At 39.9% G+C, this 27,237-nt stretch overlaps 2 protein-coding genes, 1 long non-coding RNA gene and 1 pseudogene across 4 annotated transcripts in view; 2 read left to right on the forward strand and 2 right to left on the reverse strand.

Annotated features, from left to right (window-relative positions):
• The window catches only part of LOC134089003 (zinc finger protein 260-like), a 36,303-nt gene extending 18,206 nt beyond the window's left edge, over positions 1 to 18,097 (reverse strand). Inside the window, exon 1 of one of the 2 annotated variants that reach the window (XM_062543460.1) lies at positions 3,391 to 3,491. The gene's annotated coding sequence lies outside the window, so the exon portion shown is untranslated. Of the gene's footprint in view, positions 1 to 3,390; positions 3,492 to 17,962 lie in introns of those variants that run through there. The other variant, XM_062543297.1, reaches the window with a different exon arrangement.
• The window catches only part of LOC134076331 (zinc finger protein 850-like), a 769,162-nt pseudogene that overhangs the window by 93,403 nt on the left and 648,522 nt on the right, over positions 1 to 27,237 (forward strand).
• Positions 757 to 18,057, reverse strand: LOC134086361 (zinc finger protein 493-like). Its single transcript, XM_062540025.1, has 3 exons — positions 17,963 to 18,057; positions 8,885 to 9,356; positions 757 to 3,635 (listed from the first exon to the last, which is right to left on the reverse strand). The coding sequence occupies exons 2-3, from the start codon at positions 9,309 to 9,311 to the stop codon at positions 1,156 to 1,158; spliced, it is 2,907 nt and encodes a 968-aa protein (XP_062396009.1). The 5' UTR covers positions 9,312 to 9,356; positions 17,963 to 18,057; the 3' UTR covers positions 757 to 1,155.
• On the forward strand, positions 12,751 to 16,859 carry LOC134097341 (uncharacterized). The gene is made up of 5 exons (XR_009940916.1): positions 12,751 to 13,363; positions 14,516 to 14,607; positions 14,834 to 15,077; positions 15,299 to 15,406; positions 16,700 to 16,859. It is a non-coding gene; the product is annotated as an uncharacterized LOC134097341 (long non-coding RNA).

Raw genomic sequence — 27,237 nt, forward strand, 5'->3', positions numbered from 1 at the left:
GCAGCACTAAAACACGTTTGTTATATAGTAAAGGGCCAGATAACAAGCATCTATTTCAAGTCTTATGTTATGAAATAAACATGAAACAAAACTTACCAATTCCTGCATAGTGACCAGCTACGTGCAGAGTTATAGCTGACGTTATGTGTAGCATTATCGATATCTGCTAGTCCAGCTGACACTATACATTATTTTTGCTTAATGATGGTTTATTTACTATTCATAACTATAACCATAGTCATGTCAGTATGACACATTTATTTATCCATTGAAGTCCAGTCTGATTCTGACACTGGCACAAGATGTTCCTCACGTCAAGCCATAGACAGTAAACGCCTCAAACAGCGTTAACATTTGTGATGAACGATTCCGGGTATTCTTTTCGAACATTGCAGGCCTAGCTGCAGTCAGACCTGCCTACCTCGCCATAATAGGTCGATTTGATTGGCTAATTAGTCAGCTGTAGCCATCAATCAACCCGAATCCAAATATATGATTTCTAATGGTTGCTTAGGTACCGTAAACGCAGTGATTCCTTGTGAAGGCCTGATGCGGGCCTTAACAAGGGAACTCATGGGATTGGATGAAAATATATCGCACACTCTCGCTATTTGTTCAGACAGTCTGTCAATCAAATCACATAGCCGACAGCAGTAGTAGTCGAGAACGATCGGGGAAGGAGAAGCAGGAGCAAATAATAAATTGTTAAGTAAAATGTTATTAAAGACACTAGTATTTTTCATTCGTTTGGAAATAGTTAGGCCTTCAGAGAAGGCCTTGAAGGCCCTGACGGTCCGCCACTGCCGGAAAGGTACTGACAAAGAACTTCTAAGGAGCGCTCTAAGAACGTTCTAAGAACGCTCCTAAGAAGTTCTTAGAATTTAAAACCTTCTTGGAAACTGAATCTGGGAAACACTGCCAAGAAACAGCAGTGCTGTCCAATAGCTGAACAATAACTGTTGCTCAAATTAACTGTGCATGTAACATAGACGGCGAACAGTCATGTGGTCAAGTAAAGTTTATTTATACAGCGCTTTTTATATACCAGGGTCATTGAAGGTGCTTTACATAAACCAAAGCAAAGATCGATGTCGAAGATTTGAAACTCATTAAGGCCTTTCTATGATCCTGTCCTCATTAGGTTTCACTCCAGTTTTATGTCCTATTGGATTTGGAACACTCATGAGGGTTCTCTCCCGTATGTGATGTCACAATGGATTTGGAACACTCATGAGGGTTCTCTCCAGTATGTGATGTCAAAATGGATTTCAAACATTCTGGAGGCTTCTTTCCGGAGTGTGTTTGAATATGATCATTGAGTTTTGCAATGTTAGAAAATGATTTTCCGCAGTAGGCACATTTAAAGGGATTCTCGCCAGTGTGCCTCATCATATGTTTTTTAAGACTTGAAATGTCTCTAAAAGCTTTCCCACACTGGACACATTGATGAGGCTTCTCTCCAGTGTGAGTTCGCACGTGGATGCTAAGAGTTGACATTTGTGAAAATCCTTTTCCACAATGGGCACATTTATGAGGCTTCTCTCCAGTGTGTATGTGCATATGGCAGTTAAGAAGAGAAAAACATGGAAAACCTTTTTCACACTGAGTGCATTGATAAGGCATCTCTCCAGTGTGTATACGAATGTGGCATTTAAGAGTGGAAGAATGCGTAAAAGCTTTTCCACACTGAGTACATTGATGAGGCTTCACTCCCGCGTGTCTTAGCATATGAGTTTTCAACTGTATCATTTGTGTAAAACTTTTTCCACACTGGGCACATTTATGGGCCTTCTCTGCAGTGTGTGTTTGCATGTGGCGTTTAATATCGCCGGACCTTTGAAATGCTTTTCCACACTGTGCACATTTATGGGGCTTCCCTGCAGTGTGTATTGGCATGTGGCGTTTAACATCTCTGGAGCTTTTAAATGCTTTTCCACACTGGGCACATTTATGGGGCCTCCCTGCAGCGTGTATTGGCATGTGGCGTTTAACATCTCTGGAGCTTTTAAATGCTTTTCCACACTGGGCACATTTATGAGGCTTTTCTCCCGTGTGAGTTACCTCATAGTCTTTACCATCTTCAGATGCAGATTGGTGATGTTTCTCTGCAGTGTGCACTTGCATATGAGCTTTGAGATGTTCAACGTGTGAAAAAAAAATTCCACATTGTGCACATTTATGCAGGTTCCTAGCAATGTGTGTAAGCATGTGCCTTTTAAGACTTGAAATTCCTGAGAAACATTTTCCACAGTCGACACAGACATGGGACTTCTCTCCAGTGTGAATTAGCATGTGGGTTCTAAGATGTGACATTTTTGAAAAACCTTTTTCGCACTGAGTGCATTGATAAGGCATCTCTCCAGTGTGTATATAAACGTGGTCTTTAAGACTGGAAGAACGTGTAAAAGCTTTTCCACACTGAGTACATTGATGAGGCTTCTCACCTGTGTGTCTTAGCATATGAGTTTTCAACTGCATCATTTCTGTAAAACCTTTTCCACACTGGGCACATTCATGGGGCTTCTCTGCAGTGTGTATGAACATGTGGCGTTTCAACTGTGTCATTAGTGTAAAACCTTTTCCACACTGGGCACATTTATGGGGCTTCTCTCCAGAGTGTATTTGCATGTGGCGTTTCAACTGTATCGTTTCTGTAAAACCTTTTCCACACTGAGAACATTGATGAGGCCTTTCACCCGTGTGTCCTAGCATATGAGTTTTCAACCGCCTCATTTCTGTAAAACCTTTTCCACACTGGGCACATTTATGGGGCTTCTCTGCAGTGTGTATTTGCATGTGGCGTTTCATATCGATGGACCTTCGAAATGCTTTTCCACACTGGGCACATTTATGGGGCTTCCCTGCAGTGTGTATTGGCATGTGGCGTTTAACATCTTTGGAACTTTTAAATGCTTTTCCACACTGGGCACATTTATAAGACTTCTCTCCAGTGTGAGTTAGCTTATAGTCTATACCATCTTCAGATGCAGATTGGTGATGGTTCTCTGCAGTGTGCACTTGCACATGAGCTCTGAGATGTTCAACGTTTGAAAAACCTTTTCCGCACTGGGCACAGATAAGGGGCTTCTCTCCCGTATGAATTAGATTGTGGATTTTAAGATATCTAATTTGTGAAAAGCTTTTTCCGCATTGGACGCACGGATGAGTGAGTTTGTTAGTATTCTGCTTCTGCTTTTCTTTAGTGTGTGAAAGCATGTGGCGCTTAAGATCGGAGGACTTTAGAAAAGCTTTTTCACACAGGGTGCATCCATGAGGCTTCGCCCCAGTGTGTATTAGCATGTGGCTTTTAAGAGTTGAACGGTATGAAAAACCTTTTCCACACTGAGCACATTCATGAGGCTTCTCTACGGCATGCGTTCTCATATGTACCTCAAGACGTGTTTGAGACGTAAATGTTTTGTCACATTCTAGACATTCATGAGGCCTTTTGACGGTGTTCTTCTTTAGATTCAAGTCAACAGTGTGTATTTGCTGATGTGTCTCAAGTTCACTCATTGTGATGAAACTCTTCCTGCGGACTGTGCCGTTGTAGAGACTTCCTTTATGTTGCAGGTCGAGTTCATCATTCCGTCCATGGATCTCCAGTTGTGTTAAAGTTTGGTCTTCTGGTGTACCTGGAAGAGTTACCATGCAAGTTAGAATCACAGATGTTCATTCAGTTGGTCTTCCACACCTACTCCCGCTATGTAACAGAAATAATCATGATTCCCCGTCCAAAAAAGTGAAACTTGACCTAGTTGTTAATCTACACCAAAAGCGGTTGTTCACTTTGTGTGCAAGACGCTATTTTTCGCGTCTATTCCAACCGTGAGTTATTTGGAGGAGAATCCTGAATAACTTACACCTGGCTTGACAACGTTGCTCCTATTCATCCTGGATTGGCGTTAGTGAAACGAGTTGAGCAAGGATGACCAGACAGCGCTACGTCAAACCTAGCTTTATCACTTATCTTGGATTTCTTAATTCTGCTTTTGTGAAATACCCCTATGGAAGTGTTACAAGCAAGCTAGAATCACAGATGTTCTAAAACCCCAAAAAGTTGTGACACCAGTGTTGCCAGATTGGGTTGACTGATTTCCGCCCAATCACCCCGCCGTCTTCAGCAAAAACCGCCCGATGACGTTTTTCTCATAGAGAACCATTGAACTCAAAATGTTATTTACCCGCCTACAGCTTATTTTCCCCCGCCGAACGATATAAAAGAAGCCCAATCTGGCAACACTGTGTGACAGTGTCAGAAGCATCGTGCCCACTGATGTGAATGGGTCGACGTAACAGAGCTCGAGTGGGTGTTCGACTCGTTGTCATGGTGAAAATAACCTGAGTTCAATTTACTCCTGATTTACAATTTAAGATTATGCATATCAAACACCAAGGGCGTCACTAGAAGTGCAACAGATCCGGGAATAGCTCAGCAATTTTTTTATTTTGTCTTTCGGGGTCCGGGGTTTTCGCCACCGGGACATTTTGAAAATTGGGCGGTTAAAGATGCCCTTTCAACGTCGTTGGGGTCCTCCTCATCATATTTTAAGGCGAGACACGGCAGGTGAAAACACTGTTTTTGTGACCTCCGGTCAATTTCGAGATTTTGTGCTAGTTTGCTACCTTAGCATGTATTCTACCACCCTACTACAACAACAAAGTCCGATTTGCACTTTTAGGTGTTTATTTCACAAACTTTTGTCTGCTCGCGCCTATGTATTTCTCCTAATTTCACCTAAAGTTCCCATTCTAAAGTGTCATGTACTCCCGCGACCGTGATCCAAATCATATCGTGTGTGACACCGTTCGAAAGCCCTGTTTCTCCTGCATGACGCTATGCAATCCAAATATGGACATTTCCGTTGTATTAGCAACCAATCGCGAAAGTTCAAAGGCGAGTCTAGGCTTAGAACGTATCCCATTGGCTGTGTTTCAAGGCTGTTTTCTCAAAACGAGTTTCTTCTCGCACTCTGAGAACATAATCTCCACTTCTGAAGCATTTAAATGCGCCAAACTTTCCAGTCTTATGCCAAACTATATTTACAAGACTTTTACAGAGGGGTTTGTTGAAATATTATTCCTAACCTGATATATATGACATTTTATGCTTAAAAACATGGCAAAAAACGATTTTTCAAGGCTATTGACACTATATGCTGATTTACAAGACAACAGAAGTAGATATCCGACTATGTATGTCGCTTTGGACAAAGGCGTCTGCTAAATAACCATAACCATATCCATAAATCCCTCTGTAATTTTTCTCCCATCTAATAAATTAACACAATGAAAAAACAATTTTGAACCTGGCTTTATCCAAAACTCAAGATTATACACTTTGAAATATGCAAATTTGGCCATATTTTATGAGATAATGCCTAATTTGCATATTTAAACATTCAATTACAAAAAACTTGTAATACATTTTTTTCTTATGTTGATGTAAGTAATCAACTGGGGAAGTTTCATATTGATATCTGTTAGTTAAAAAATTTACCCTATTCACCTGTAGTGTCTCGCCTTAATAACAAATAAAGCTAATTTTCCCTCATTAGACCTAGACTAGGCTACTGGTATTTATGAGGGATTAAGAGGGGAAAAATCGTTTTACCAGAGACCTCACACCCAAAAATTGTTTTCTGCCCATGACATGATGAATAAATAGACAGTCATAATCGCCAATTTATGGAGTCGGAATAAATTGTTGCAAATGGGACATCAGTGTTCTATTCTTCCCCCCTCTGTCAGACTGTTAGCTAATAGCCAGCCTCTGTAACTTGCTAAGTTCAGTTCATAGTCATAGACAGTTAATTTGGATAACAAAGAGATAAACTTACTAACTTAATCTACCGGCTCTGTAGGATAGATTATTGAAACCCGTTTTGCACAAGCATTCGTTTTCCATGAACTTGTTCCATTAAATCTACTAGTACAGCAGTCAACACTGTTCGCTACCATAGGGCAGGGCTGTACGCTTAGCTTTTTCACTAAATGAAAAAATGTAGGAGCACAGAAAAAAATTTAGGAGCACTCCAAGTTCTTAAATAACACCTTTTTTTGGGGGTGTATGCATCACTTTTTGATACATAACATCGGAAAGCTAAGATCATGCTCTGTCAAGTGACATATCTGCGTAACTAGAACTTTGTGAGCCATCCAACAGAGAAGAGTGTGTGCATTTTGCATTTTTCGCCCGTCGCAGATCATTTCTAAAATATAGGCACAAAAATATAGGCAAAACCTTATTGCCTTAAAGGGATATTCCGCCATTTTTGGAAATACGCTAATTTTCCACCTCCCCTCGAGCAAAACAATCGATATTTACCTTGTTCCCGTTCATCCAGCCATTCTGTGAGTCTGGCGATACAACTTTTAGCTTCAGCCTAGCATAGATCATTGAATCGGATTAGACCATTAGCTTCTCGCCTGCTAGCTTCATGTTTAAAAGTGACTAAGATTTCTAGTAATTTTCCCATTTAAAACGTGTCTCCTCTCAAGTTAGAAAGTGCAATAAGACCAACTGAAAATGAAACCTGCTGTTTTTCTAGGCTGATTTGACATGGAACTACACTCTCATCTGGCGTAATAATCAAGGCAACTTGCAAACTACTGGCACTACTACTGCTTGTTGTCTATGGGGACTATTTTCAGATGCTGCGTACGATATCACTGCGCCTATGGTACGTTTGCAAGTTACCTTGATTATTACGCCAGATGAGAGTGTAGTTCCATGTCAAATCAGCCTAGAAAAACGGCAGGTTTCATTTTCAGTTGGTCTTATTGCACTTTCTAACTTGAGAGGAGACACGTTTTAAATGGGAAAATTACCAGAAATCTTAGTCACTTCTAAACATGAAGCTAGCAGGCGAGAAGCTAATGGTCTAATCCGATTCAATGATCTATGCTAGGCTGAAGCTAAAAGTTGTATCGCCAGACTCACAGAATGGCTGGATGAACGGGAACAAGGTAAATATCGATTGTTTTGCTCGAGGGGAGGTGGAAAATTAGCATATTTCCAAAAATGGCGGAATATCCCTTTAAGCGAGATACAGATCATTCACAGCAGTGCCAATCCTAGTCTCTGCTCAACCCTAACACAGAAAATGACTTGTCTTGTTTCTATTTCATGTTTTGAATTCATAATTTGTATACATTTTGTTAACAAATTTATAGCATTTTAGGATCCGCATAATTACTTAAGTAATTTGAATACTTCATATTGATTAAACTTGTCTTTAATGATATTACAGGGGTGGTGTGTAGGTCTAATTGAGTGCTTGTCACTTTAAGAAGGTTTTAATTAGGTTTTAGGCAAATAGTCACGCATAGTTCAAGGATACATCATTTCATTAAATACCATGAATGTTCGAAAAACTAACAAGGTAAAAAAAATATTTCTGGTGTAATAGAAAAGATGAGTGTACTGTCCAGCAATGTAAACTTCTATGATTTAGGTAGGTTACCATGGCATGGCATTGTGAGTTGTCCCGTTCACTTTTTCCTTAGTCATGTTCATTTGGCTGGGTGCTTAACTTACTCTACCATGACTTGGAGTTTGGTATCTGTTAAGTCCAATGAGTGACAACCAGTGCTCAAAATAAAACTTTATGGTATTCTCCTGATAACGTTAGTGGAATGGATTTAATGTGAACTTACATAAAAAGAGTGGTTATATGATACAGCGTACGTTTGCTGTGAAAATGTTCCGCCTTTTTGAAGCAGGTGTAGCCTACACCGAATCGTGGTTAAATCCATCATTTAGACAACAGAATCAGTAGGGTACCATTTTTGTTTCATAGTAGCCTATGTCAAATGCAGGCTCGGGTGAAGCTGGGAGGAATTTAACACACGGTTTCCACACCGTGATAATAATAATAATTTAAATGAACACGGTGATTGTTATGGTCAACATTTTTTATCATTATCACTGGTAATCGTTACATCCCTACAGTAGTCAACAACTAATAACAAACAGATTGAAGAAAAAGAAGAATGGATTTGGAGTGACATTTTTTGTGTGTGTGAGAGCTGAGGTTGATGCTGAAAACATGAGTGTCCAGCCAGGTGCGTAAGAGTTGTCAACTCTGAAATTTGTGTACAGATGCGAACATTTTGCTATACTTTGATCCACTTAGTGTGGCTTCATTTTAGGAGCAAAGTGTGAATGAAAGGGTTTAAATCCATACTTGCACGTTTTTATTTTTTCTACTCGCACACTATTTTTTAGGCGCATTTGCGACGGAGTACTCGCACTGTACAGCCCTGCCATAGGGTATAAAACGAATGGAAGAGCCAGGCTAGCCACAGGTAGTACTAGGCAAACATAGCCTACCAATGATTTCCATGCAAACAGAACATTTTTCATCATTTTTTAAGGCACAGAGATCTAGTGCTGCCTAATCGATTAATCGAACTAATCGATTATTAAAATTAGTTGACGCTAATTTTTGTAGTCGACTAATCGTTTTGCTTTTGACCCCCTATTTATTTTTGGTCTCCCGTCTCTAACGGTTGGAATGTTATTAATTTTGTTATTAACTCTACAAAAGTAGGCTGATATTGATATGAGCATATCTATATCTATGGCTATATGTCATGTTTTGGCCCTTCAGTTGAGTTAAAAATAAAATGGACACAACAAAATAGCGAAAACTTAATATTTTTAAAAAAAAAACAGTCGTTTAGATTAGTCGACTAATCGAAAAATTAGTCGAAAGATTAATCGTTAGAAAATTAGTCGTTGGTGGCAGCACTACAGAGATCCGGGGCCATTCCCAAGACATCCTGGGCTATAGCCTCCAATGCCCAGGTCTAACGACGCCACTGTAAAACACTGTGAGATCATCTAAGATACATGGGATTTGTCTCCGAAAGAACTTACTTCCTAGCGGATCATCCTGCTCTTCAATCTTCACTTCAATCTCCGCTGCTGTCTGTTGTGTTTCATTGTAACTAACGTTGGACTCCTCTTCTTCAATCTTAACTTCAATCTCCGCTGCTGTCTGTTGTGTTTCAGTGTAAGTACCGTTGGACTCTTCTTCTTTTTCTTCTTCTTCTTCTTCAATTTTCACTTCAATCTCCGCTGCTATCTGTTGTGTTTCATTGTAACTAACGTTGGACTCGGCAAAGTCTATTTCAGTTTGACAGTTAAAGTCCACGAATGGCTTTTCGTCTTCTTCTTGACATGAAATCATATGATCACATTGCTCCTCTTTTATATCTTCTTCTTTCATCATCGTGTTCAACAAGTCAATCTGCTGCTTTTCAGTGACGGTACCACCAGAGTTAAACGGCAGTCCGAGATCCATGTTCCCAATGCACCAAAGATGATCCCATCCAAAGTTTTCCACAACCTAGAGTCAGAGCAACACACACAAAAAAGACAATGTAATCCCTTTCAAGATCTTTACTCGTCATTAAGAAAATACTACAAAACGTCAGGAACTGACCTAACTCGGGCCGCACTTTGTGCAATAAAACATGTTTATAGGCAGACGCGTTTCAGCTTAGCGCCATCCTCAGTGTGCTCAAGCTAAGGTGAAACGTGTCGGTGGCGGCGGAGGTCTGTGACGTAGGAGGCTGACTTCCAGAATACACGTCGGACACTGTACACCACACTACACTACACAATCTGGGTATTTACTTTTTTTTTTGGACATTTGAGTTTTTACTATTTATTTGATACTTTGCATTTTTAAGAGCTCTTTTATTTTGTGGGGTTCTCCATTTATTTCTATTCAATATTATTATCTCTACTTTTCTCTTAGAGAGAAGGTATCTGTATACAATAAATCTGAATTATGTAATTACCATTTTACAACCTAATGCTTTCTAGGTGGCAGTTCCTGGCTCTGGAGAACTTGTCCACAACCAGGGATATTTTAAAGCTTTAAGAGCTTTAAGTACCTAGCAGAGGGGTGCTACATAGGCAAGACTACGCAGTATACCCACCTAAAAAGCATCACCATCTCAGTAAATGGGCAAGGAAGGATACGTATTAACATTTGGGGTTCATCACAATGTACCCACTACAGGTAACTACGGCATCGCAGTATATCCACTATAGCTAACTAGACTACTCCACTGGGCCCAACGTATTTGAAAAGACATTTCACAGCCTGACCATGGACTGCTTGTTTAAACCACTAAAGGGTCATTCCACGTCAAATCAACCAGAGCGCACGCACTTGCGTCTCAAAAAAATACCATGCGTGCCTATGTTACCCAGAAGATACTCTGTAAAATGTTTTTGTGCTAAGATCAATACATTTCCAGTAACAGCCAGTTTTAGAATTAGAATCTGTAGGAGGCTCAAATGTGGCAGGCTGGTGCATAAATAGGAATAGTATGCAGTAAAATCACCACGAGTAGTCTGGATGATCCTGCATGGTCATAGCAGTCCCTCAAAGTTGATCAAAATGTTATTGGAGTTCTTGGCTGGGCTCTGTTTAGGCTTACAGAAGACATATTTTTACTCAACATAGGCTCTTGATTTTTCCCCCCTTATTGAGATCAGTAGAAACACTCTCCGAAAAAGCAATGAAGAGAAAATAAAATCCATCAGGGACTGAACAGCAGACCTCACAAGTTTGAAAAATTATTTTGGATCTCATATTCAGAGCACCCTAACACTTGGGGAATATATGAAGATTTTTAAAATATTTTTCTCACCGTGGGATTTTATTAATATTTTGATCAACTTTGAGGGACTGCTATGGGGTCATTCCGTGTCAAATCACCCAGTGCCGGAAAGTGACCCTCTCCGAAAAAATCCGAAATAAATCACAGGTGTTTGTAGACTAGACCTATGCACAAATCTGAAATAGTATACCTGGATCACTAATGGTTTAAAATCTACAGCCCTTTGAAGCTTCAAGTCATTTTAAGCATTGTGGTGAACAGTCCTTTTTGGTCAACTTGCAACATTATTGGTTCTTTTGGTATTTCACACACATCAGTGAAACTATGTGAATGGAAGCACATTTTCCTGTTGAATTAAGAAATCTAATCAGATGAGACGTGTCTTGTGTAATTTCCCCTCTGCAAAGCTCTGAAAATGGCTATAAATTCATTATGTGAAAAGACATCATCACTTTTGAAGGCTTCTCATTCGAAAGGTATGTGCCACAAATTTCATCAGGTTTTTTTCCCACTCATATATGGACTATAAGGTCATGTCCATGCATCAACGTTGGTTGTAATCGTTGTCATATTGTCAGAGCATTTTGTTTTAATTGGGCTTGATTTTCAAAAAGCCCATTTTCGTCCTATCATTTCACCATGTGGACAGTTAACAGGATTTTTTTTTAATTTTACCATATCACATTCTGTATGTGAGGATCATCTGTCCAAAATTTGGGCTTGTTGCTGAGTTTCTTTATTGGAGATATGATTTTTGGAAAATATTCTCTATAAATCCACTGAACTTGCATTGGATCTGCAGTACTACTTTGCACCACATGGGATGCTCTTTTAATACAATGGAAGTCAATGGAAGAGTAAGAGATTCACTTGTTTGCTGCACATATCCAATCTAAACACACATTTTATGGTTCATAGTTGAATTTCTCCAAGTAATTATTGCAACATGAACAACATACTACTCATAAATAAATCTTATTTAGAGAAAATAAGCGGATCAAGCAAATTATACACATATAGACTGACTGACAATTTTGGACAGATGATCCTCACATACAGAATGTGATATGGTAAAATTTAAAAAAATCCTGTTAACTGTCCACATGGTGAAATGATAGGACGAAAATGGGCTTTTTGAAAATCAAGCCCAATTAAAACAAAATGCTCTGACAATATGACAACGATTACAACCAAAGTTGATGCATGGACATGACCTTATAGTCCATATATGAGTGGGAAAAAAACCTGATGAAATTTGTGGCACATACCTTTCGAATGAGAAGCCTTCAAAAGTGATGATGTCTTTTCACATAATGAATTTATAGCCATTTTCAGAGCTTTGCAGAGGGGAAATTACACAAGACACGTCTCATCTGATTAGATTTCTTAATTCAACAGGAAAATGTGCTTTCATTCACATAGTTTCACTGATGTGTGTGAAATACCAAAAGAACCAATAACGTTGCAAGTTGACCAAAAAGGATTGTTCACCACAATGCTTAAAATGACTTGAAGCTTCAAAGGGCTGCAGTTTTTAAACCATTAGTGATCCAGACATACTATTTAAGATTTGTGCATAGGTCTAGGCTACAAACACCTGTGATTTATTTCAGATTTTTTTGGAGAGGGTCACTTTCCAAATTGGCTGAAATTGGGTGATTTGACACGGAATGACCCTATGACCATGCAGGATCATCCAGACTACTCGTGGTGATTTTACTGCATACTATTCCTATTTATGCACCAGCCTACACAATTTGAGCCTCCTACAAATTCTAGTTCTTGAGCAATGAACTTTGACAAAAAAAAGAGGCAGAACAAATTTGACACCCCCCTTCCCCCCGTAAAACTGGCTATTACTTGAAAAGTATTGATCTGAGCACAAAAACATTTTACAAAGTGTCTCCTGGGTAACATAGGTGCACATGGTATTTTTTTCAGAATTTTTTGAGACGCAAGTGCGTGTGCTCTGGTTGATTTGACGTGGAATGACCCTAAAGTCAGGCAGAAGTGTATGTTCCCACAGAGCTAAAAATGACAGACTGAGGAGAAGTTTCTTTCCTCAAGCCATTCCCCCCCAGCACACGACGTCATTTCAACGTTGATATTTGGGCTAAATCCCGTCGGTCCGTCATGGCCCTGATTTCAACCAAAATTAGACGTAGAATAATGGTCTTGTTTTGGCCGGCCCATTTTGGTCTAAGGAAAGACGTCTTTAGCACGTCCTTTTTCAGACCACATATCAACTAATTAAATCCTGATGTAAATTATCAGTTATAGTCTACCTAGGACTACATTATTGTTCCTGTCGACCATCTTTCCCCCCCGGGGATTGCCCAAATCCGCCGCGAACTCTACGGGCGCCCGGCGCCGCCATCTTGGCTGCCGTTAACTGCGTGTGTGACTTTTGTTTGTTTACTCATGGCAACAGTTGATATGGACGGACAACTCTGTTTTTAGCCTTCTCCCCTCTGAAAAAAAAATCAGAGGAAAAATTCAGATGGAAAAAAATCAGTCATTGAAATAATGAGTAATTAAAATTCTGATAAAAAAAAAAATCACATAAATGTTCACGTAAAGGAGACAGGAGTGAACTCTGCGCATGTACAAGAGGAACGGAGGCGGGAAGCCGTAGCCGAGCCCATTTCGAACTTTGTTTGAAATACACAGTCAGTTGAAGCCGTTGAAGAACAGCGTGAAGATGGAACCTGCTACTGAGGTAAGTGAGTTTATGCCTATGAATGCTCTGAACACCATCAACAGTGCTATCAGAGATGATTATGCGGACAGCGGAGTAATCGAGGATCTGTATGTTACCATGCTAACTTAACCTGTCCTGGGCTAGTTTTACTTGAGTGGAGAAATTCTTCTGTGTTAATTCACTCTACCGCTGATAATGTAGTCGGACTTGAAACCCGTTTGTAATTGCTGTTAGGTCCCGTTATCTCTATGAAAGGAAAGTATTTTCTGTCTGATCTATATTCAACACAATTTAGGGCCGTTTGTGGTAACGTAGGAAGTTAGGAACCTGATTGCAACACGCATGATTTCGTGGACCTGCTTAGAACGTTCACAAAGGTAGCACGAAAATTTGAATTTTTTTCGCGGCTAGATCTACCCGTCCCGAAGAGTCCTTTGTAACCATGGATCTCTCTCCACCGTCCTGCTAGATACACTAGACTAGAGTAGACAAGCAGCGCGCTGTTATCCACTTCATTTTTGTTGTAGCATTTTGGTAGCAACAACTTGTACTTGTTGCCAACAGGACTATTTTAAATACCAGAATCGCTATTAGGCCCACTCTCCATTTATTGTTTATGGTTCATAGCAAGCAGTCATCATTACCAGACGTGGAGAACCTGTTGACCAGTTGTGCAGCATGTTAATAGTGTTATTGTTGTTGTTGTTATTATTATTATGAATAATAATGATAGTAATATCTATCTATTTATTGACTGTCATTTGGCACAGAGTAGTAACAGAGTGGTCAACATTGTCGAGGCTCAGATGCCCAGGTTGTGCAATATGTTGGTATTTTAAAGTGAAAGGTAGGGGAAACTAGTTGTGTGTTTATGTGATTGTATTGTAGCGCCGAAGCTATGTACCCCCTTGTTGGACTAATCCCCTGTGGTCCCTTGTGTCCCCTGGTTTCCTGGTCTGTGTGTGTGTCTCCCTCTTCCTCCTGTGTTATAGACTGTGTCAATAAGTTCTGATGGGTTTGTGTTTAATGATTATTTTTGGAAATTGGTTATGTAAGAAGTGACACTTCCAGCGTGTTTTTACTAGACGCTGCTTTTGAGGTCTGGGATTCCTGTCATTTTTCTGTGTAACTGTTGCTTTTTCTAAAGCCTTTGCTCATTTGTCTTCTCAGCACATCAACTCTTAAGTGTGTCCCTGGAAGATCTACCATCAACTTCCAGAACTGCAACTGCTAGTACTGTCAGATGGTGAATGCTACTCAGGGTAAAAAAAAAAACTTTACGTAAAACCATTTTCATCTATTATTTCAAGTTCTGCCTCAAAATGTGTTTGAAGCCATTATTCTAAGCTAAAGTAACTGCTGGATGACTTTGAAGAATCTGAACAGTGTACGGTTCACTATGTACTGAATTTTATTATTTCTAAGTGTTGTAGCAAGCAAAGTTGTTTTATTCTAACTTTGCTTTTTTGTCTTTTTTTTTTGAAACAGCAAACACCATTGTTACACCACTTTGAAGGAGAGCCTGGTCATTTGGTCCCCTCAGCTTCTCCCTTTCTCAGTGATATGTTCATTGTGGCTGGGATAATTGTGGGGCACTCTTTCCTTCATGGAGGACCCTGCTTGTCTGGACTCTGTGATGTGGTTGTCCATACTGCTTCGTGGGAGCCCAGACACGGCTACAGTAAACCTGGAGGACTGTGCAGACCTGGACATTAGAGAAACAATCAGGCTTGTATGTTTACATAGAAAATACTAATGTTTGATGTTATGTTGTGTTTTTATTTTGTTTTGTTGTTGTTTGTGTGTTGCCCCCAAAAGACTGTGGGTCTTTTGATTTTATAATGATTTTAGAAAAACTGAGGAGTCAACTGGTGGACCCACTATTATGATTCTATAAACTTTTAACACACTGTCTAACCATTATGTATCTCTTTCATGCTCTCCATCTTCAAGCTGGAGGTGGAATCAAACCTATCAGCTGAAGAAATGGGAAGGGTACAGAACGTGGCCTCTTCCTGGGACCTCCCTCCGCTAACCACAACCAACAGGGCCCTTAATGCTGTGAGTGAAATACATTTATATTTCCCTATGCTTTAGTGTGCTATACATTTTCCTTTCCCCCCCGCATTTGGTAATTTAGTCAGTTTAATCAGCAGACGCTTCTATCCAAAACAACCTAAAACTACACTTTGGAGGTGTGTTTTTTTTTATGTCGGTCTGGTTTGACTTGATGTAGCCGTTTTAAGACGACTGCAGACGTGATTATTTCTGAGATTCTGATAAGTTTTCAACCATGACGTATGCACAATAAATTCCAGTTTTGAAAACATATCAGAATCTCAGAAATAATCACGTCGTGACGCCTTCTAAATGCGGCCGCGCTGTCAGCTGTTCATTCACGACAGCGGAAGAGAAAAGTACCTGTTAGCATGCTAAATTCGACATCCAAACGTAACGAGGAGACTCGCGCGAGCTAAACTGCTATTAATTCTGCTTAACATGCGGCGCAAATGTGTTCAAAACGGCTGCTGTACGGTCCTAAAATGTACACCGTACTGCTGCATTCAAGTTAACTCTGCTAACGTCTCACAACGTAGCCTACATTAGGGAGACTAAACTAAGTTATGCATTCGAGCTGTATCTCCAAGCGTTAGAATAGTGTCAACGAAGAGACTCTTGTGTGGGGGCGGATCTGTGGGGGAAATCAATGTGAATTGGAATTGTACATTGTAATTGATAACACCTGCGTGTTCAGGGCTGCCCGCGGTGAAGCCAGAGAGGGTTAGGAGACGCTAGCTAAGGCCGGGGATGTAGGAGTGAGGACTGATTGTCGCTTCCCAGTCAGGGGGTTTTCCTCGTAAGCTGCTGTGGAGGCAGCGTTGGATCGGGTACTTCACCGGCCAGCGGGCCGGTCAGCGGTTGAGACCACACAAGAGTCTCTTCGTTACACTATTCTAACGCTTAGAGATACGGCTCGAATGCATAACTTAGTTTAGTCTCCCTAATGTGGGCTACGTTGTGAGACGTTAGCAAAAGTTCACTTGAATGCCGCCGTTTTGAACACATTTGCGCCGCATGTTAAGCAGAATTAATAGCAGTTTAGCTCGCCGTATGTGGCAACAACAATCCTTCAACAATCGTTAATGTTTTGTTAAATGCACATGCAGAGGCAGTGGTTTCATTCGGGCAAAGAAAAAGCTGCGTGCGCGCAGCTCAATGAAAGTGATTCAATTGATAACATGATTTAAAAATAATTTCAATCGTACAACATAGAACATTATTTCGTGGCGGCCCGCCACAGATTACTCAATGTATGGGAAACACTGTTAATGAAAATGTTTCCTGTCATTTCAGCTGCGGTGAAAAAAGGAGCAACAAGGCTGACCGTGACATCGGGAGAGCTGAGGCAGATCATCTTAAACATGATGCACCTGGACGGTCCGGTGGCGGAGACTTCAAGAATTAAATAAAATTACAATGAAATGGATAACGTTTGTTTGACTGTTTGTTTACGCCTAGCTTGCTATTGTAATGTAGGCCTATTAGATTATGTATTTATCATCTAGATGGTTAAGTTGGTAAATGAAAATGCTTAATGCACATTTTAAAAGCCTATAATAGGATAATATAGGCTTATTTTAACAGCAATAGTATGGGTAATGGTAAAGTTAGCAAGTGCTTAATGCACATTATTTAAAAGCCTATAATAGGATAATATAGGCTTATAAATTAATATATAACAGCAAAATTCTGGTTGAAAATAGGTCCATGGCAGCACCTAAACAAGACGTGGTTTCAACCAAATTTAAACGTTGAAAAGGCGTCTTTCCATAGACGTCTTTTCAACGACCATGAAAAGACGTCATCTAACCTTTCACTTTTAAACCAAACTGGGCCGTTGTTTCGACGACTTGACAAGACGTCTTTTCAACGACTTTTCAACGTGATTTTGCTGGGGGGGTTGGCACCCTCTGCACGCATACAACTCTTTAAAGTACGTTACATGAACTTGCCTTTTACCCCCTTCCCTCTCGAATGATTTGCATTCTTTTCAAATGTTTCTGTCTTTATCCATCCTTACAAAACCAGGAAAGCTGAGCACCTAAATGCCGTTACACTACATGTTTCACAACAGCCAATCACGTTTGTGATAAATAAAGACGATTCATTACCTGAAAGTGAGGGCGGCAGCCTAATTAACGTCTCAAGCAATGACTTGACGGCAGTTCATGGAGCTAACCGGAGCTAACCCATCTCTAATAGAATTCAATAAACTCAAATAGCATCAGCTGTCAACGGTTTCCCGTTCAGGTACTAATAGTCAACACAACGTGCTTACTTGCCTTCAGATTCATTTGATAAGTGTTGTTGTTTAGTTAAATGTTTCATCAGGCTAGCTAAAACACAGTGATAAGAATTGCCTTAATGTAGACTAGCACACCAGTTTCTTTTTTACCAACCATGCAGGCAACTCTGTCGAATTATTTTACCCACAACCTGCTTATTTATCAAATGCAAATAGTGTGGAATTGGATATTATTCAACTAGAACTCCAAGTTAAACATACAGATGGTAGCCTAGCCTACACCAAAAAAAATGAACACAGACACAGCTTACCTCAAGTAAGTTCGCTGCTCCGCATACTAAGATTTGTTAATTTGGTGTCTGACGAGACGTTTATCAAGCTTTCATCCCCGCAAACCGCAGCACCAACTAAAGTCCTAAACTTCGTAATGAGGACGCCGTAAAAACATACCCGACGACCCCGAGACCAAACCCATGGACGAAATAAACAAATTCCTCGTGGCTGGCAAAACGACTACAAAACCGCGCACTACTGCCACCGCGTGGAGAGGAGTTTGACTGGAAACCGGATCTTGGCTTTCTGGTTTGGTTTGTGTGTTACTGCATACTAATGAATAATGAATAATGAATTAATAACTAAATGACTTTGTTCACACTGTCAGTCGAAATCCGAATGTTTGCTTATATGGATTGTATCTAGCTTGAATTCTGGGTAGTCTGAACGGCACGAAACCGCATGAAATTTTTCCAATGCTGATTCGCACCACATACGAAGGCGGTTTCAATATGTATTATCGGATATGACTCAATCTGAACAGTCGAACTACTTGAGTAGGATTTCAACGTGCCCCTTTCGTCATTTGCACTGCGACAAACCATTGCAACGTAATTCTGAGTGACGGAAGTGATTGATTAATTGATTCAGCGCGTGTGCCAGGCCCGTTGCTGTGTCATGCGCGTTGACATCGCTGCAAAGAAAAAAAATTGAATATCATAGTTTCCTCCGTTTCTGACGCTTTCTCACAAACTGTACAATACAAAAGGTATTTGCGCCGTGGCTACGCATAATAAATAGGAAAATATCAAAAATGAATCCGCTTTCCTCCATGACAACTTGGTTGTGTATAACATTACCTAATGAATAGGGATGGGCAGAACAAGGCTTTGTGAAACAACGAAGCGTTCGAAGCAATTGGTTTCGAAACTATCCGAAACGTGCATCTCCATGCTGACATCTAGTGGCCAGTTTTGCTAACATCACATTTTGACGCTGAAGCTCTGCTGTTTCAGACAGAGAATATAAATAGCGGTCAATTTACGTTAGGTAACGCTACGTGGCATTTTATTAAAAACTCTCCAGCCTGTAAAGCATAGGCCTACTCGTTGCTGGCATATGCCTACATAAATATTTGTTAGCCATTGCATTTAAACTCGGATAGACAACTATCTTGCGTATGGTTACTTCAAAGGGTCTGCTGTTCTTGGGATTAAGGCATCGGGTTTATATTTGAACTGTGTCATCTGCAGTGGCGCTATGAATGTTTTGCGTTTCACCACAACACGATGATTAAACGGATCCCATACATTTTCTAATTGGGATATTGTTCTGGTATTTGTAAACTAACCAGTGGCGCAGCGCTATATCTCTTCAGTTCAGGATTCTGTCGATCTGTGCTCAATCCCTAGCTTGGCTTGATTTTAGTTTACATCGACTGAATTCGGTCGTTGAATATGTTTTCACTTAGCTTATTTGGGCATTATCTGCTTATTACAACACCGTGGGATTTTATTAATATTTCCAAGCTCTATTCAGTGTTTGAATGGCTTTTAAGCATTCTGGGGCTTTGTGTTTCAGATTAACCAGCTGTTTACTCAGGTAGTGTGACCAGATGTCCCGAAAAAATCGGCACAGTCACGAAATACAAGCAGTTGTCCCGAATCCCGAATCCTGCCCTAATTGTGCCGAAAATTATAGCAGTCTCGAGTAGCCTATAGTTATTGTCTGATACATTAAAATGAATCATTCAAGGCTGCTCATTGCTTGTATGTTTAGGGGGGAAATGTGTGTAGCATAGCCTACTCGCGTGAATTTATAATAGCCTAACCTAATTTTCATTCATTGTTGACATATGGAGGCTCACGCAGCTCCGGGACGTGATGAACATGCAGCTAAAAAGCACAACGAGTGCAGTCAGTCAGAAAGATCAGATTCTGATTGAATATGCAAGACATCGGATTTCGACTGCCAATGTGAACAAAGCCAAAGAGCGAAGTTCGCCTACAAAAAGTTACCATCTTTGCCCAAATAAGGAGATCCGGTATCTTGAGAAACATGATAAACTTGATAAACTCTTGCAAGGACAAAGAAATTGTGTGAAGCATGGTGGGGGCAACATTATGTTGTGGGGATGTTTCTCTTCAGTGGGGACTGGGCAATTGGTCAGGATAGGAGGGAAAATGCATGCTGCCAAGTACACCCAAATGATTGAGGAGAACAGGTTGCGTCCCTCTGCTAGACAGCTGAAGATGGGCAGGCCATTCGCCTTTCAACACGGCAATGATCCTAAACATACTGCCAAAAAAACAAAGTAGTGACTTAAGGATAGGATGGTGAATATCCTTGAGTGGCAAAGTCAGAGCCCTGACTTAAATCCTATAGAAAATCTGTGGATTGACTTGAAGAGAGCAGTCCATCGCCATTCCCTACAGAATTTGACTGAATTTGAACAATTCTGCATGCAAATATTCCCCAATCTAGGTGTGCAAAGCTATAATAGAGACATATCCAAACAGATTGAGGGCTGTAATGAAAGCAAAAGGAAGCTACAAAGTATTAAGTCAAGGGTATGATGACTTTTCCAAACCTGTTATTCTATTTTTTTTTTTTTTTTAATTAATTTTCAGAACTGTTGACTTTTTTTTAATCATTATTTTGATGTTGTACAGCTAAATTTGTGAATAAAACTGAAAAAGATTGTTTTAAAATGGGTTTTGACTTAATGGGTTAAGACATTCGTGCTTTGGTCAATAAGCATTACCCCTCCTACATAAACCCAGACAAGGACAGTGACAATTTCACTGCATTCTTTGCTTTAGTAATAATATGCATGTGACAAATAAACCTCCTTGAATCCTTGTATCCTATTGCAGTCCAATAGCTGAACAATAACTGTTGCTTGAATTAACTGTGCATGTAACAGAGACTGCAAACAGTCATGTGGTCAAGTCAAGTTTATTTTATACCAGGGTCATTGAATGTGCTTTACATAAACCAAAGCAAAGATTGGTGTCGAAGATTTGAAACTCATGAAGGCCTTTCTACGGTCCTGTCCTCTTCATTAGGTTTCACTCCAGTTTTATGTCATATTGGATTTGGAACACTCATGAGGGTTCTCTCCCGTATGTGATGTCACAATGGATTTGGAACATTCATGAGGGTTCTCTCCAGTATGTGATGTCACATTGGATTCGGAACATTCATGAGGGTTCTTTCCAGTATGTGATGTCACAATGGATTTGGAACATTCTGGAGGCTTCTTTCCAGAGTGTGTTTGCATATGACCATTGAGTTTTGCAATGTTATAAAATGATTTTCCACAGTTAAAGGGCTTCTCACCAGTGTGCCTCATCATATGTATTTTAAGATTTGAAACTTGTGTAAAAGCTTTCCCACACTTGACACATTGATGAGGCTTCTCTCCAGTGTGAGTTCGCATGTGGTGTTTAAGAGTTGACATTCGTGAAAATCCTTTTCCACACTGGGCACATTTATGAGGCTTTTCTCCAGTGTGTACATGCATATGGCAGTTAAGAATAGACAAATATGGAAAACATTTTCCACACTGAGTGCATTGATGAGACTTCTCTCCAGTGTGTGTTAGCATGTGGCGTTTCAACTGTGTAATATGTAGAAAACCTTTTCCACACTGGGCACATTTATTAGGCTTCTCTCCAGTGTGTATACGAATGTGGCGTTTAAGAGTGGAAGATTGCGTAAAAGCTTTTCCACACCAAGTACATTGATGAGGCTTCTCGCCAGTGTGTCTTAGCATATGAGTTTTCAACTGCATCATTTCTGTAAAACCTTTTCCACACTGGGCACATTTATGGGGCTTCTTTGCAGTGTGTATTTGCATGTGGCATTTCAACTGTATCATTTGTGCAAAACCTTTTCCACACTGGGCACATTTATGGGGCTTCTCTCCAGGGTGTATTTTCATGTGGCGTTTAAGATCGTTGGACCTTTTAAATGCTTTTCCACACTGGGCACATTTATGAGACTTCTCTCCAGTGTGTCCTAGTTTGTGCTTTTTAAGACTGGAGACTTGTGTAAGAGCATTTCCACACTGGACAGATTCATGAGGCCTCTCTCCAGTGTGAGTTAGCTCATAGTCTATACCATCTTCAGATGCAGATTGGTGATGTTTCTCTCCAGTGTGAGTTAGCTCATAGTCTATACCATCTTCAGATGCAGATTGGTGATGTTTCTCTGCAGTGTGTGTTAGCATATGGCTTTGTACATCTTCAGATGCAGATTGGTGATGTTTCTCTGCAGTGTGCACTTGCACATGAGCTCTGAGATGTTCAACGTGTGAAAAATAAATTCCACAGTCGGAACATTTATGCAGGTTCTTAGCAATGTGTGTTAGCATGTGGCTTTTAAGATTTGAAATTATTGAAAAACATTTTCCACACTCGACACAGACATGGGACTTCTCTCCAGTGTGAATTAGCATGTGGTTCTTAAGTGTCGATAATAGAGGAAAAGCTTTTCCACACTGGTCACACCGATGAGGCTTGTCTCCAGTGTGCATTGCCATGTGTCTTTTAAGACACGAATTTGAAAAAAAACTTTTTCCGCACTGGACACAGTTATGAGTGCCGTTGTTAGTATCCTCCTTATGCCTTTCTGTAGTGTGTGTATACATGTGCCGTCTAAGATCTGAAAACTTTATAAATGCTTTTCCACACTGGACACATTTATGAGGCTTCTCTCCAGTGTGTATTAGCATGTGGACTTTAAGATTCGAAAGGTGTGAAAAACATTTTCCGCACTGGACACAGTTATGAGGCTTCTCTCCAGTGTGTCTAAACATGTGGCTTTTAAGACTGGTTAAAAGGGCAAAACAATTTCCACACTGGTCACATTGATGAGGCTTCTCTCCAGTGTGCGTTAGCATGTGGGTTTTAAGATCGGAATACGTTTGAAAAGCTTTCCCACACTCGGTACATTTATGACGCCTCTCCCCAGTGTGTGTTCGCATGTGGCCTTTTAGACTTGACCTGTGTGAAAAACTTTTGCCACACTGGACACACTTCGTGAGCTGAGAATTATAAGGTTCTATCTCCATTTTGGTCGAAATTGAGTTTTTGACATCATCTGATCCATTAGGTGCTTATTAATGCCTGTGTGGTGTTATTTTTGTAAAAAAAAAAAAAAAAAGTTAATTATTAGCAAAATAAAAAAGTACTACAGTACAGTTTTGCTAGCTATGTAAAACTTTGATGCTCAATATCTCAGAACTACCCTAAACGGAGATAGAACCTTATAATTCTAAGCCCACGACTTATGAGGCTTCTCTCCGGTGTGAGTTAGCATGTGGGATTGAAGACCGCGATGTGTTGTAAATGGCTTTTCACACTGCGTACACCGATGAAGTTTCTCTCCAGTGTGTAAACGCATGTGGATTTTAAGAGTTGAAACGTGTGCAAAGGCTTTTCCGCACTGGACACACGTGTAGCATCGCTTCTCTCCACTGTGTGTCATTATGTGGAAATCAAGATCGGAAATTTGTGAAAAATCCTTTGCGCACTGAGTGCACTTATAGGTCTTCTTTATAGTATGTGTAAGCATGTGCTGTTCAAGACTGAGCATTTGTCTAAAAGCTTCTCCACACTGAGCACATTTATGAATGTTGTTTGCATCCTGCTTTTGCTTCTTTCTATTGTGTGTTAGCATATGGCGTTTAAGATCTGATGACTTTATAAATGCTTTTCCACACTGGACACATTTATGAGGCTTCTCTCCAGTGTGTATTAACATGTGGGTTCTAAGATGGGAAATTTGTGAAAAACATTTTCTGCACTGGGCACAGATATGGGGCTTCTCTCCCGTATGAATTAGATTGTGGATTTTAAGACAAGACATTTTTGAAAAGAATTTTCCGCACTGGGTACATTGATGAGGCTTTGCCCCAGTGTGTATTAGCATGTGGCTTTTAAGATTTGAAAGGTATGAAAAACCTTTTCCACACTGGGCACAGATATGAGGCTTCTCTACGGCGTCCATTCTCATATGTATCTCAAGACGTGTTTGAGATGTAAATGTTTTGTCAAATTCTGGACATTCATGAGGCCTTTTGACAGTGTTCTTCTTTAGATTCAAGTCAACAGTGTGTGTTTGCTGATGTGTCTCAAGTTCACTCATTGTGGCTAGACTCTTCCTGCAGACTGTGCAGTTGTAAAGACTTCCTTTATGTTGCAGGTCGAGTTCCTCATTCCGTCCATGGATCTCCGGTTGTGTTAAAGTTTGGTCTTCTGGTGTACCTGGAAGAGTTACCATGGAAGTTAGAATCACAGATGTTCTAAAACCCCATTGATCAAGTAAAATGCAAATAATAAAAAAAAAACAGAACATGACTAAAACCGAAGGCACAAGTATGGCACAGAATATGACCTGAAAACCGAAGGCACATTTAGTTGCAATAAAAGCTGTTTAAACTATCATGCAAAAAAGAAGCCATATTCAGACATGAGTGAGACATCGACATCGGCCTAGGCCAATTTAATCATCTGCAAAAATCTTCAAATCTTGTAAAGCCACTTTTAGTTGCAAAATGCTTTTTACACTACTGTGCAAGAAGGAAAACATAAACAGTAATTTCCTGCATATTCAAGCCGGTTAGTGTATAAGCCGCAGCACAGTGTTAAAAGAAACAGGTTAAAAGAAACAAAACCATATTAACACCATATGCCCCCCTGTAAAAACCTCATAGCTGAAGAAATTTTGCAAAATCAATGTATAAGCCGCGGCTAATAGTCGGGAAATTACTGTATTTATTTATTTATTTCAAGGGACCCCTGGCCTCTTCTGACGCCAGTTCCGGTGCTGATGACGCCGCTTATGCCTCGGTAATGGACAACAACTTTTGCACTACTGTGCAAGAAGGAAAACATATACCGTATTTTCTGCACTATAGGGCGCACTGGATGATTATGATGGAAGTATCTCAGTGCATGCCAACTCACTTGATATGTTGTCTAAAGGTCAATATCTTCCTTATGTGACTTGGCATGTGACTTGAGATACTTCCATCATACCATATCATTGACAATCATTTGTTCTATAATGTACTTCCATTGAAACGCATTGATTTTGACTTGACTTGATTTCCTCATTTCTGAGGTGATATGAAGTAATATCTAATATTCCCTTTGCATAGGCTTTTGGTATCCAATATAGAAGCAAAATGCAGCAATCATTTTGAAGTTGACTGTACCTATTGTTCAGATTTTGTTTTCTAGAAATATATGCAAATTATTGCATATTTAAGTAAAACTGGTCTCATTTGCATATCTAAACATCACATTTCAGAAAACTTGCAATACAAAAAATCTTTGCCTTAATGTGAGTAAACAACTGTGAAAGTTTCAATTTGATATCTATAGTTTAAAATTTTACCCAATTGACCTGTAGTAAATCCCAATGGCAAAATGCATTGGAAATTGCTACCTTTGACCTTGAATAAAAGTATGTTCCACTAAATATAAATGGGTAGATTTTTAATATGTGATGCAGGAGGGTTTAAGGATCAATAAAACGTATGAACCATTACTATTGCAATTAGTTTACGTTTTGGCCCTTTTTTGAGCTAGATTGACTGGCCTATATTGCAACCTTGCAGTTTCTGCAGGAGGCGATAGCTCCTTGTTTACATCTGGAAATCTGAGACGCGAAAGGAACAAGAAGAACCGCGCTTGAAATTTATAAATATATATTTAGCCTATATATGTATAAATATACACGCTAAAGCTGTAGGGGAAGCTCTGAAGAGAAATATGCAAGCATAAAACGAGCGAAAACGAAAAGCGAAACCGAAACCGGAGATGAAATCACCAATCCTGCATAGTTTCTCTTTAAGTAAAACGATCAACTCTCAACATTGTTCAAACGTTATTGAGTGTATTCACAATTATTCCCAAACTTGTTCAGTTGCAACACGTACAAAAAACACAGTCTGATACCGCTAAATCAAACGTTACCATAGTCACAATAACTCTCAAGATTGTTCAAACGTTAATGAGCGTATTCACAACTAGAAATGTGCATCTCCGAGAAGGAGCTGCAAGAGTGGGCTTGCTCACTAGGGGGCAGTCATGTCAATGCCTGAACATTCCGCCATTAATTTAAGAAAGAAAAAAAACTGTGATTTCAAATATCGCAACGCCATTGAAGTTCAATTGTGATTGCCAAAGAGAGCGCCATTTAGTCAAATGGACCATTTCAATACCCAGACTAAATATAAGGTTTTAATTGGACTTGTAAAATTGCAATGGAGTTTAATTTTTAATCTTTAAGCTTTGTATCTTTAGAAAACCAGTATATATAAATATACTGTGAAAAATATACTATAAATATACTGTGAAAAAAAACAAACAAACAAACAAACAAAAGAGCCTCCTGAAGACCCAGCTCTTTCCTCCCCTGCGAACACTACCGACAGCTTGACACGCTAGATCTAGCACTTATCACTTCACTGCTACCTTTACGAGCAGTCACTTGATGCTAGGCAACTAGTATTTATCTTTAGCTGCACTAACTTGTCCTCGTCCCACTGTACCTTAATCGTTTCGCTAAATGACTAAATGACAGTGTTTGACGTCATCGGTTTGAGATGGTTCCACAATTCAATCGTCCACGCAACAGCTCCTGCTTAAAATGAACACAGGATCATCAGCGGGTCCAAATCTTTCTGTTTTTAGAATTCAGATAAGATGTGTTTACGAATGTGAAGTAATGTGGATGCGTGGGTGATCTGCAAAAATATTTTTTTTTTGGATTTAAACAAATACACAAAAGTGTGGACTTACCCTTAGTCCTAAGACCTGTGCACACGGCAAACCATTTGATAACAGTGTACATCTAAATGAATAGCCAAGCTTTACAAGACACCAAATACTTTTATCACTATTTGAGATTTCATGTCTATCAAATACTGTGAGTTGATGTGTACAGTAACACATGGGACTTGTCTCTGAAAAGAACACAAAACAGTGTCTTTGGTACCTGTATGAAACCCCAAAACAGTTCCTCAAAATTCCATGCCATACCCGTTTGCCTCAGCCCGCCTGTTCAGAATAATGTGATCTAGAGGACAGCCAATACTGTATCATTAAGTAGCTAGCCTAATGTTGTGTAGGCTACTCTGGCAAATCCTAGTTTGTCCATGATCAAAACGAAATGATTTTGAAAGGAGTTTCTGAAAGGACTTACTTTCCAGCAGATAATCATGCTCATCCCCTTCTATCTTGGCTGGTGTCTGTAGCTTTTCACAACAGGTAGCGTTGGACTCTGCAAAGTCTGTTTC

The sequence above is a fragment of the Sardina pilchardus genome, chromosome 1 (genome assembly GCF_963854185.1).
Source record: "Sardina pilchardus chromosome 1, fSarPil1.1, whole genome shotgun sequence".
Lineage (NCBI taxonomy): Eukaryota > Metazoa > Chordata > Actinopteri > Clupeiformes > Clupeidae > Sardina > Sardina pilchardus.